We start from the raw sequence: 12,812 nt of genomic DNA, 5'->3' as shown, positions 1-12,812 counted from the left end.
GGTGGAGAAGAACAAGCCTTTGCGTCATTTTGTTTTAATTAACGTTCCTTTGCTTTTTGTTTTTTTTGCTAAGTGGTTATTAACTCGGATGTAATTGCTTCATTGATAAATGACAGTGTAAAAGCTTGGGGCAGTAAGGGATGCAAAGGTATGCAAAAGTGATGCATAGCTCCTCTTAGTTTTAGGGCAGTGTTACTTCGAAGCAAACCTTTTTTCTATAGTGCCTGACACCAAAGACTGAGTTGGTGCTGCGTTTCTTCCCTGGTTAAGGGGAAACATTTTTGCCCTTTAAGGAAGCCCTACTGGGAAACTGGGTTGCTGCAGGAAATCTTTATGACTAAACGTTTAGTGGATAAATCCGCACTGATTGTGGCTGGTGGAAACAGTGGAGATGGAGATGGCATTGGTTTGTAGCCTCAGCAGTGACTGTAAGGAAAGGGAGGAAAGGTTTTTAAAATGATGGCACCTTTTCCAAGTTTTTATAGTCATCAACAAATACAATATACGATGTCCTAGTGGCTTTGATACTCACAAAAAATCAGGCCTACTGTTCACGGTCTGGCCAGACGCTCCCTTTGCACTGGAATCTGAGGGTGGATTTTGGTGTGATTTTGCTTAAAAGGAAAAGAAAGTCTGTTAATCAAATTGCTAACAGAGATTAATATTATCATAATAGGGATTAATATTATCATGAAGCTAATTAATACCAATATCAGAAAACCTTTAACCTCTGTATGTACAAAGGGCTAAAAGAGGTTAAGGTACTTAAAAGAGGTAACGCAGGCAACATTTAAGCATCACTGTTGCAGGATGCTTCCCTCGGATGGAGAAGTTCCGTTCCCCAGACCTTCTTTTGACCCAGTCCCGTGGCGGCAGAGGGGTTTGCCGGTTCCTCCGGAGGGGTGGGAGAGCTGGCTGGTCTCCAGGCTTCGGCAAGGAGCTGTGGTCTGTGTGCAGGCGGGCATGGAGCAATCGCCAGTACATAACCTTTCTTAACTGAATCTATTGTTAGGTGTTCTTTCAGTTCTGGGCTAGTCTGTTTTCAGAGTAAGAAAAACGTAGTTACAAACAAAATGTGCAGAATTGGGAACATTTACAATTCCAAAAAGAAGAAACTTGACAGCAAAGTCCTTACCACTCTTTCCTCTAAATTCTTGTGCGTCGAAACCTTGTGCATTGGGTAACACGTTCCACTTGCCCAAGGAATGAGTTTCTGAGGCACCTGCTGCACAGTGAAATAGGCATGAGAGCACTAATTCATTTTGGACAGAAGTGAAACCAAAATGCACATCTGGAAGAGCCTTATCCCATCCTCTTGGCCAGACGGTTTATCAGTAGTGGAAGATTCTTGGCTTCAGGGTTTCTCAATAACATCTCCAAATGCTCTGGGGCCAGATCCTGGTACCCAGGCACAATGGGAATGAAAGGCAGGCTGGAGGGAGTAACGTGAGCCCCCCCCAGCACAGGCCAGGCAGGCTGGGACGGGGCAGAGGGGCAGCCACACAACCAGCGGTGCTTTCAGTAACGAGCCTAGCCCAGACCCCTCCTTGCGGTTATGGGCTCTGCTGGGAGCCCGTTGGCGCCTGACAGTGAGTGTGCACGTCCCCTTTTCAGCCTGATCCTTCCCCGGTGCAGGAGCATACTTCGGGGTTGCAGTGCATCACACGTAGCTTGGAAGGATTTGTATGTCAGCGTGAAGCCGAACCTCCCTCGGCCATCAAGTAGCCTTTGCCTTCCCTCCTCTTCCTCTTTGCGCAGATTTATGTGGCTAAGCTGGATCCCGTTCCCTGTGACCAGGAACATGGGAATGGCCTCGCTCCATCCTCAGGTGGGGGACTCCGAAGATGCAAAAAAAGGGCAGATCTGGCTTCTTGTTTTCCCTGAAGTGTTTGTGAGCAGAAACAATAACCCTATAGAGATACATATAGTGATAACATGCTACCCTCCTCGAAATCATAAGGCAGGACTGGGAAATTACTAGAAATATTTTTGTTGTCCCAGGGAAAGGTGACTGCTCCACTCCTTCCTCATGTAGCTGGAGAGGATTTGCCTCACAGAGCAGTTCCTCTCCTATGGAAATATTTCTTTGTCAAATTGGAAACCTCTTAAATTTTGATGAACTTCTTGTCTGGAGTTCCACTCAGCTCTGCCAGAGGATTAGAGGCAAAATGAGGGGGTAAGAAATCAGGGTATCACCATGCCAGTTGTGGTGGGGTGCAGGAGAAGTCCTTCCTTCCTCAGAAGCAGTGTGGTAGTTTGGGTCAGGAGTGATCCGGAGATGGTTCCCCATTACCCTTGTTTTGGTTTGCGGCACGGAGTGGTCTTGGACTGTGCTCCCCAGATGGCTGTAGGGTGGCACGGCAACAGGGCTGCCCCCATGGCTTTCAGGCCATCATTCCACACAAGTGGCTACTAGAGAAAATTGCATGTGATGCATTCCTGTACAAGAAATCAATTTGGCCAGCCCTCGTTAGGGGCTCAGCCCCACATTCTGTATGCAAGCAAAAATATTCTTGCTGTCTGTAGGACTTAGAATCTTTTTGTGTTTACTTTTGTGCGCTACTGGTCATAGGTGGAAACGTAGTGATGAAACCACCTCCTCAAAAGAGGACGTATCAGTTTTCGTGTTTCCAGTGGTGGATCTGATGACCTTTTGCAAGAACAGAGCCAAACAAAAATTTACTTGTGAGCTTAAAGAGGATATTAGAGCTTATAAATAATACAAAAGCAGTGGGTGTGTACTTTTAGAAGGAATCTGTGCTGTATCTGTAAGGCAACCTCTTATACTTCATGTGATGCAGACTGCAAGATACCACCAGAGGCATTTATTGTGAAAGTGACAGCCCCCAGAACTTTGCATATATTTTTTTTTTCCTGAGTGTCATATGATATGAATTCCTCCTAACTCTTTGTGAGCACAAGAGGCAAGCATGAGAGCAGTGAGGCAAGATAGATGAAGATCTAACAAGATTAATTTGAATGCAAGACAAAACACATTTGTTTAAAAAAAAAAAAAAAAACCAACCACCTTGAAATAGGTTTCTCTTGGAATGCTGTTAAACATGACTTTATGAGTAATGCGTGTTTGTCTGCTTGTCTGTTTAAAACATACGGCTTTTTGTTGCTTGGGAGCTTCATTTGGGTGATTAATATGTGCATGACAAACTTCTAACAGGAGCTGGTGCAAATACAGACAAAAAACATTTGGAAAGGGGATGGTCTTTGGTCTTGAGTGGAAGAGTGTGAAGAAATAGGCAGTTCCCCTTTACACTTCTCTGCAGTATAAGCTTTGGTAAGAAATATAATGTTCTTGCTTTCTAGGAAGCAAAGGAAATCATAGAATGGTTTGGGTTGGAAGGGACCTTAAAGATCATCTAGTTCCAACCCCCCTGCCATGGGGGAAGAAATGTAATTACTCTCACAGCCACATGCTATGTACATAGTTTTAACTGAGGGTCCAAGCAATAGGAGGCTGGATTTGGTGAAAAGGTTGATTTCACCCTTCCATGCTTCCTAATGCTCCAGTCAACCTAGTGGGACTAACAGCTCTTCCACGTTACTGATGTAGACTGTGATTTTTTTTTTCATATATTTTGTTTTAAAAACGTGTGCCAGTTGGATGATTGCTGTGGTGAACAAGTCCCGCTGTGGCTGGCCTGCCCAATTCGGTGAAATATTTAGTGAGGAAGGTTATTCATTCAGCAGAACTGAGCAGTCTTCCAGCTCATGCTGTTTATAATTGAAAATGATTTCTGGGTGAGTGAGTTAATTATTTCTTGCTGTCTCACCACCCTCTACCTATTCTAAAACTGTGTATTGACCTTCAGGAACAGCTGAATTTCAGCTCTGTGGTTCCAACCATATGCCGGTTATTTTGGTTGGGGTGAATATTTACTGTTTCTCCTAGGAGGTTCAGACATAAATAAAAGTTTAGAGGACCCTTGGGTAAATATGTTCATGGTTCAGCACTTTAATGTGTCAATTAGCTACTAACAGTGTCAATAAATTGGACCTGTCAAAAATAATAGCTTCCTTGCCAGTCTTCATCTCCTGCTTTACCTGTGTGCTACAAGAAATACATTACACACCATCAAAAGTAGTAAAAGCCAATTTTTCCATGCCTATGGCAAAAATTAACAAAGCAAGACTGGTTTCTTCAGACTCAGTTTTTACAAACTAAGAACCACCTTTTGAAATCTTCTTAAAGCCCTTTTCCTACTGACATCCCTTGGGCTTTGCCTGAGTGAAGAAAAAAGAGTAAGAACACAGGATTTGACTCAAAAGCAGAGGTGTACCTATCGCCCGGGTTTGAACTGAACTGTTTGGCAGTACGGTTTTATGTCACTGTTGAGGAAATTTTACGCTGCCCGATTGGATGAGAAAGGTGATCATCTCACCTGGTTTTGGGTAACTGCAATCTGGCTGTTCACTGTGAGTCCACTGAGGCTCTCTGCTTCCTTTATCATGGATGGAGAAAAGGAGGTTTCTCCAGAGGGCGGCTCATCCTTCTACCATTGGAGTCTACCTTACAGTTCACACTTAACATACGTAATGATAACGAGAGGCACTTCAACAGGCACAAATGACTCTCTCATATTCCAACATGAGAGTCGCACGACAGTTGCAGTTATTCCATTGACTATTGTATTTCTTTAGCAGTTGGGCTACAGGAGAACGTTGCAAATGAGAGAAACCTGTGTGTACACCAACAGATGTAGATAAATGGCAGTACGTTGCATTCGCAGACGTGCAGCACAGCACCTAAATTCAGTAGGACTGATAAAACGGGGTGTTATGTGCTTCTCGTGTGCTGCTTGTTGCACAAAGCTGTGAAACATGATTGAAACACAGAGAGGTCATCCTGGAGCTGATACGTCTCCAGCAGTGGCCAAGTAAGGCAGTAAGGAGTGCAGAAGGCAGCCATGCCTGAGTCATAGCCATCTGCAGCTCAAGGACCTGCCAGCCAGACACAGATTTCTCGCTAGCAGCTGTATCCAGTCTCTTTTTGAATTTCTGTGAACCTTTAGCATCCACATATCCTGTGGAAAGGAGTTCCACAACTTCGTTGTATGAACAGGTGCACTTTCTGTTTTGAATCTTCTGCCTTCTGTTTTCATTAGATGTCCCTCTAGTTCCTGTTTTAATATGTTAATTTCCTATATATTAAATACTTTTATGCAGGATTTTTGGGGGATTTTTTTGTTTATTTGTTATTAGATAAACTTTGGTGTAGGCAATGAAAACGTGGTTTAGCTCTCGACATTTCCACCCACTGGAGATCAAAGCAAAAAGAATGACTACTCTAATAGTGGAAGTACGTTTTCGTTTCAAATGGGAAGTAACAACAGGTTATGAAGAAAAACATCTTGTGATGGTTATTCAGCTGTGTAAGATTGCAGTGTTCCACCCTGTAAACAGTGATATGAGATTATCACAGTCTTTCAATTACAAGATATTCTGGGAAGGGAGAAGAGGCCAAGCAACCCGTTGTCCTGCTGAAAGTCCCTGCCCCTGGGGGGTCCAGCTCAGAGCAGCCTCAGCCAGCATGGCAAAGTGGTTCGTGGCTAAAGCCAGCCGCGTTTGTCCAGGCAGTATGGCAGTAGTTTATCTCAGAAGGTTACTGCTGTCCATGAAGCTGAGCATGTGTTTGACTTCCTTGCAGAATGAGGGCCTTTGTGGATCCAGGTCAAATCGGTGGCGTGTTCAGGCAGGCCTGGGACCCCAGGCAGGGTCAGTGTTGCCCATCAGCTGCCACTGATACTGCATCTGCGACACATTCCCAACAAGGCTGACACGTAAGGCTCACTTTGTATACGCGTAGTGGCTCTGCAACCCGTGACAGCCACTGCACGGACCACGTGGAGTTGCTCTTCAAAACCTCATGGGTACAACCTCTTGCAGATACTGTACCGAATGACACGGGATTATTTTTTGTAACCCTGAATGCCATAGCATGTTTCTTATGAGCTGGGCTCCGGTGATGATGCCCTGTGAAGGGCATACGTCACCTAGGAGAACACGGTCAATGGTAAGGTGGCATTGCTCCAGCCGATACCTGATTCGGTTTGCAACAGTGAATGCCTAACACTGCGCGGAGGGAGAGGAGCTACAGCTGTGGTCCCGTTGTGGTCCCATTTCTCACGTTAGCCTTACTCTTTCTCACTGCAGGTTACATCCAAGCCTGCAGAGGACTGATGATCTCCGCCGTCTGCCTGGGCTTCTTCGGTGCCATTTTTGGACTGGTTGGGATGAAATGTACAAAAGTCGGAGGCTCCGATCAGACTAAAGCAAAAATAGCTTGTTTAGCTGGACTGATTTTCATACTCTCTGGTAAATATACCTTATTTCTCTAAGTTTAGGTATTTGAAGTCATACCAGAGCTGCTGCTTTTCCGCAGAAATCCGTGCACAATTCTCCATGACTTCATTAGCTTCAGGGTCAGGCCCAAAGCTCTTCTGCTGGCTCCACTGAATGGTTTGTCTTATGCTTTTCAGGGTTGTGCTCTATGACTAGTTGTTCCCTGTATGCAAACAGGATTACGTCTGAGTTCTTTGATCCTTCTTTTGTTGCACAAAAGTAAGTACTTTCCTATACCCATAAATCTTACAAAGAAGTAGACCTTAAGTTTCATACTGCGCACCAGAGCCCATTTGGACAGAGAGCAGGTGCTTCTCCTCTTGGGCAGAGGAGGAGAGTGGGCTGCAGTTTTATTTAATCATATTTTCCAACTGTCGTAACCGTGTGCTGCAAGTTAATGACCGAACGCCTTCCCGTGCAGTGATTCCTGTGTAATCTTTGTGCCCAGGCTCGTCGTGGCTCGGCAGGGTTCTGCCCCGCTTGCCACAGAGCAAATGGGGTTCATCAGGAGTGAAGCTTGTGTTTATGTCAGAGATGCAGAAAAAGGATTTCACAAGACAGAGGTACTCATTGGGCGCATCTTTTGATAGGAAAGGAAGAAAATTATTTCCTTAAGCTTTTGGTAGAAAGTGGTTTCCATAAATGTGTCGAGCACTGTGCAATTTTGACTCCTCTTGAAGAGAGGTTTCTGCAGGCTCTGTGGACTTTTTGCTGACAGATTTTCAAATCCAGATGACTGAAATTTGGATCATAAATCTTATCATAACCCATGACTATATAAGCACTAACATAAATGCTTTGGCTATACATGTAATTAAATTTAAGGGAGTGAGTGTTTACAGAATTGCAGGATCCATACCAGCAATACTGAGCATCCGTAAAGACTCCCTTTAAAGCTGTAGAAGTTCTCAGGACCTACACAGGCAGCAATTCATGAACCAGTGCTTGGATTTTGGATTCACACCTTATCCACCAAGTCTGAAAACATTAGCTGCAAATTACAGCATCTTAAACTTCCTAGGTTTGGCTTCTTACATAATGTAAAGTTATCTTTAAAGACAAGGATTTCAAAGTTTTATTGGTGGTGATTCCAGGATATGTCAAGCATTGGGTGTAAATTTCCCTGAGACCCAAGTAAGGGCTCAGTAAGGAACCCTGACCCTTTCTGTTTCATCTTGATAGAAAGAAAATAATCTGAATAAATAACGTTAACTGGATCTACGTTTGCGGTAGGGCTGACACTGCTTCTTGGAAACAAGTTCATATTAGTTTCCTCCATAATTCTGCAATAGTTTCTGCTTGTTTGATGTGGTGAGAACAGGATCCAAAGGCCTCCAAAAGAAACAAAGATGTGAGGTACTCTGAAGAAAATGGAGCCTGGCTATATAGCCAGAAGTTAATTATTCATCAGGCTTACTGTTCCTAGTGAAAAATACCATGGTTGTTGCCAGAAGTCCCCTTCCTACACTGTATTCCTACGCTGTTCTGCTCCAAAAGAGCAGGCAGACCTCACAGCGGAGTTTTACTGAGAGCAAATGAGTAGTTCAGTTTAAGTATTCAAATAAAGGTAGTAAAATGTCCTCTGCAGAAATTATTTTTTCCCGAACAACCAGCATAGCTCAACTGCATGCACACATAATCACGACTACAAAGATAAAGGCAGAGAGGAGAGCCAGAAGTTGTAATTTGAGTTGGGCGCGGTGTAGCTCCTGCAGTGACCTTGTGTCAGATTAAGCTAGTAGTGGCATTCGTCTCCTTTCAACCAATGTAAAATATGTTGGAGTAATGTATTTCATTGCCTTCTCTGAACTCTTACTTTGATACGCATTGCAGAAGCATTTAATGTGCTTTGCGGATATATTGTGGAAATTTGGCATTGGCTCTTCACTGAGAGAGAGTGCTGCTTTGGGTGCCAACCTTTCACCTTTTGCCGCACATTTTTCTCCTGAAGTTATTCTGGTGGTGTCAAAGACAGGCTTGAGATACTGTTAACGGAAAGTGGACGACAAGAGATGTTTAGCGTCGTCTCAGCCATCACAGTTTCCCTCCAGTCTTCTGCATTTGGAAGAGGCACCCTGAATATGGATGGGTGCAGGAGGAATCAGAGACCTGCCTAAAGCTATTGCTCAAGAAACTTCTGGTTTGAATTTATGTATCTAACTGAGGAATGGCAGCTACCATGGGGACACCCTGAAACCTGCCTTAGGTAGAAAGAAATCTTGGGCTGGATGCCTAAGATGCCACAGTTTGTATTGCCAGTTTAAAACAGCTCCAAAGGAATTGTTTGACCCTATGTGATAACACGCGCAGAGTCTTTGGGACAGCATGGGACGCCTTGGCGCTTGCAGCCGGGTGGATTTAACTTCTCTTCAGACACCTGTTAGGAGAAAACTTGTGCTTTTGCTTTGCTCCCTTGCTAATGTTGCTCCTGCATCTTCTCTTAGGAAACTACTTTGTCACTTTACTACTCTTAATTAAAAACCCCACCCTCTTATAGGCTATCCTTTTTGTCCCTTGCCACACTTGGAACTCCCTAATCATGATCATTCTTAGTGATGAGTGGGATTAGTTTATCCAGATTATCTGACTAACAACCCATTCTTTTGTATAGAGAATTGTTTCTCTTCATATTTCTCGTCTCTGAATGGATTGTGCACAGTTCACACAGGCCCTCTTTCCACTGCCCCGCTGCTACATTTTAATCTATTTTTCATTTTCCAAGAATCGGAAGACTTAGACATTCAAAATGTGCATTTCCCTGGGGTAGTTATGTTGATTTGTTGAGTAGGTAGCTATGCCCTTTATGTGTGCCAACATCCAGTCAGCTAACGAAGCTTCCAGTGGTTTGCTTGGAAATTTACTTCATGGTCCTAATGTATGTAACAACTAGAATATTTTTCTTCTGTACTGATATCATATGTTCTTCATTTCACTGAATTCTGCCTCCCTGGATTAGAGTAAAAATTCTGCTCTTAGCCTGCTTGGTCAGTGTAGTTGAAGGTGACTTTCAGTTCTCTGCAGTTGAACTCTCTTAGTCTTCAGTGGTCACCACCTGTAGCCTCTTCATCAGTGTCCCACTCCCCCCAGCAATCTCCAAGATTGGTTTCACTGATTGGAGACAGTAGATGTGCAGCCACGGACTTTGGAGAGTGGCTGCTTTGGTTCTTGCAACCAAGAATTGTTAAGAATGGAAGAGTGTGTTTCCTGCAAAGACTTTAATGATAAAGAGGGAAGGGTAAAACAGCAAGTGTGGAAATGTCTTCTAAAAAAGCCTTTCTCCTTTTTTTTTTCTTTTTTTCTGGAGGTACCAATGTATGTAAGGGTTTTTTTCATATGATAAGGGTTTTTTACATACTGGATTTTGATGAGAGGTTAGGGTTGGCTTCTTAAATTCTGAAAAGATGGATAAAATCCAGGGAGCCATACACACATTGATACGCAGTTGAAAATTAGAAGTTTTCCTCTTAAGCACCAGTATAAATCAAAAAGTCTTTTATCTGTTGAAAGATGTGGAGGGAAGACCAATTAGGCCATCTCTGCAACTCATTAACCTAGTGGTGTGGCAGTCACCCGAGAAAGGTCCATACATGCAATGTGTTTATACGTGTTATAGTAACAAATGTTGCTTAAAGACTACAAACAATCCCAAGAACAAAGGCCAGACCCCATGTCTTCCTTCCCAGCTAGTAGGCAACAGTCAGGTAACCCTTATCTACCCAATTAAATCCAACGGAATCCTCATTTCTTTTCCGTACAACTGAAGAGCTTCAGGAGGGGAGATGGCAGTTGGTCTCCGTCTCTTTCTCACATTAGCCTCAAGCCAACTATGTAATGGTGTTAAATGGAAATGTGGAAACAAACTTGTGTTCCCCACTTTCTAGGCAAAAGTCTTGGCAAATAAGTTGTTAGAGCAGCAGTCTGCGTGGGCCTTCGCCCAGCTGTGTTCTCCAGCACCGCAGCGGTCCACGTTGGTAGGGAGCCTAACCCTGGTCCATATACCTTAGGTGTGCTCTGGCAGTACCTGCAGGGATGGAGGGATCCCCAGGATGGGGCTCACGTCAGAGTTAGTCGCTTTGATCTGCCATTACAGCTCGTTAAAAGAGGTGCCTTGATGGTGTGAGTCATATTTCAGAAGTGTACTTTGTGCGTATTTCTTGCGTGTTGGCTGTAACGGGATCCTAGATGATGAGCTCTCATGTAGAGATCTGCTTCTAATCGGAGAACACCCAGTCCTTGAACAGACAGAAATCTGCTCCAGTCTTCTGAAAACTGTAGCACACAGTTGGAAACGTGAGCATTGTTAGAGTTAAAGCTTCACAGGTTTGGCAGATTTGTGAAGCCAGGTGCGTCTGGGTGCAGAGTTTTCCAGGGTGAAAGGCAGCTGAGCTATGGTTTCCAGCAGTTTAATTTGGGGGGTTGGGTGCCTAAGTCCCACACTGGATATAGAGAACGTTTTGGGGAATCTGATGCTTTTTTAGCAAGTGATGATAAGTAAAACCTACTTGGATGATGTGAATGGAAGATGAAAAAGAAGCCTAGAAGTTAGAGCACTAGCAGAGCCATGAAGAGTCAGGTGCAAGCCCTCACCAAGCGTGCTGCCTCTGAGCTCTAATGGCTCCATCTCTTTTTGGCAGTAAGTCCCCAAGTCAGAAATGACTTGAACCTGGGTGTCCGTCTTGACCCTGGGTGTGTCTCCATAGCATCTAGGCAAATGCCAAAGCACGGATATTCTGTGTGGCTTTTTCTTCCTGTGTGACTTTTTTTTTTTTTTTTTTTTTTTAAAGTCTGTGCTTTACCTCTGGGTACAATCTCAAGAAAACATGGAAAAGCCTTGTTGTTGTTGTTGTTGTTGTTTTCCAGCCATCATTTACCCCCTTGTGACCTATTATAGAAGTCATTGTCACTAACAAAGGCCTGAACAGCTCAGCCACCTGAGCGATAACAGGGGGACAGGGACCTGTGTTTTCAACTCAGGGTCCTAAGAGTCAGAAGGAGATAAAAGGTTTCCTCAAGGAGGAACTGGAGCAGGAGACACACAGTCTGTCCTAATAGTGAGGAATGTGAGATTCTGGAGACTGCTGGGCCTGCGGTCTAATACAGGTCGTCTTGAAAGTGTTTTAAAGAGCGGCACCTCGGGCAAAGAGCTGAAGAAGGGAGAAGACAAGTGGCAGCCGTGGCTTGCTGCTCATCTTGAAGCTCCAGAGCTCAGGTTAAGGGCACTGAGCTCAAGCAGGGTGAGGAAAAGAATGTCTTCCCCACGCCCTTCTTTTCTTTCATTTACTACTCTTGCTTTAGAAACTTAGCCTTACCCTTGGGTGATAATGCTCCTAAAGCACCACCATCTCCTCTCGAAGTCAAAGCGAGCAGTTTCTGGCTGCAAACAACTGGTGGCTGCCCCGGGCAGCAGACACAACCATTGCTGGTGACCTGGAGCTGGTGACCCAAGGGCTCGGAGGGGAGCGGTGTCCTCCAGCCTAAATCCAGCCACAGGGACGAGAGAAGCAGAAAGTTGCTGGCACACGCACGTGTATACATGTGTACATCTGCATATGCATGCATGCATTTGCATGTCTTTATATGCATATGCATATATTACATGTTCGTGTGTACATATTGCATATGCATATTATATATACGTACAAAACCCTCATGATTTAAGCAGGCTGGAGTGTTAAGAGGGAGTTGTAGGCAGCAGCTGTGGTCACCGGCTCAGTGAAAGCCCCAGTCCAGCTTGGGAGGCAGCGGGAACAACCCTGAAATGGTCCAAGGGGACAGGAGCCGTGCGCTGTAACCAGGACAAAGAATCGTGTCACCCCGCAGCCCAGCGATTTGGGAGGAGATGTGGAAAGGCAAGGTACCCCGGCTGGCTGCGCACAGAGATAAGCATTGCCCAAGTGTAGTGCAGGAACAGTTTGCCTCCTGAAAAAGAGGGAAATAATGAAAAGAACATGGGTGAAAGGCAGAGCTGCTGATTTTGCGATAACATGTATGTCAATGGAAAGTTATTCAGGAAAAAAAGCCCCAACCCTGGTTCTTTTATTCTGAAAAACTGTTAAATTCATGCTCTCTGTTGTTAAACCCATTTATTAACTTCCTGTAGGTATGAATTAGGAGCAGCTTTGTTCATTGGATGGGCTGGAGCTTCACTCTGCATAATTGGTGGCAGTATATTCTGCTTCTCAATAGCCGAAAACAGTAATTCTCCAAGGTAAAACACGAGTTGTACTTCTTGAAAGAAACCAATAGTAGCGCATTTGTATGTGGCTCAATTACTTTTCCAAAACACTTTTTAGTGAGGTTCAGAAAAACATTGCGTGGATGAAAGAAAATAATGGGATTTAAGGATGACGCTCTCTCCATCATTAATGTAATTAAGAAAAGCTATTGACTAGAACAAATACTTCTGTTACATATACTGCATAAATTTACTACAGCTGGAAAAAAATGCATACACT

At 44.1% G+C, this 12,812-nt stretch overlaps 1 protein-coding gene across 2 annotated transcripts in view; it reads left to right on the top strand.

Annotated features, from left to right (window-relative positions):
• The window catches only part of CLDN10 (claudin 10), a 63,747-nt gene that overhangs the window by 46,581 nt on the left and 4,354 nt on the right, over positions 1-12,812 (top strand). For both annotated transcript variants that reach the window (XM_075741414.1, XM_075741407.1), the window contains exons 2-4: positions 6,169-6,330; positions 6,495-6,576; positions 12,458-12,565. In XM_075741414.1, the coding sequence (XP_075597529.1) occupies positions 6,169-6,330; positions 6,495-6,576; positions 12,458-12,565 (352 nt within the window). The remainder of the gene's footprint in view (positions 1-6,168; positions 6,331-6,494; positions 6,577-12,457; positions 12,566-12,812) is intronic.

Source organism: Balearica regulorum, chromosome 1 (genome assembly GCF_011004875.1).
Source record: "Balearica regulorum gibbericeps isolate bBalReg1 chromosome 1, bBalReg1.pri, whole genome shotgun sequence".
NCBI classification, from domain to species: Eukaryota; Metazoa; Chordata; class Aves; order Gruiformes; family Gruidae; genus Balearica; species Balearica regulorum.
The sequence above is the reverse complement of the archived record's forward strand: the minus strand, read 5'-3'. Positions and strand labels throughout refer to the sequence as shown.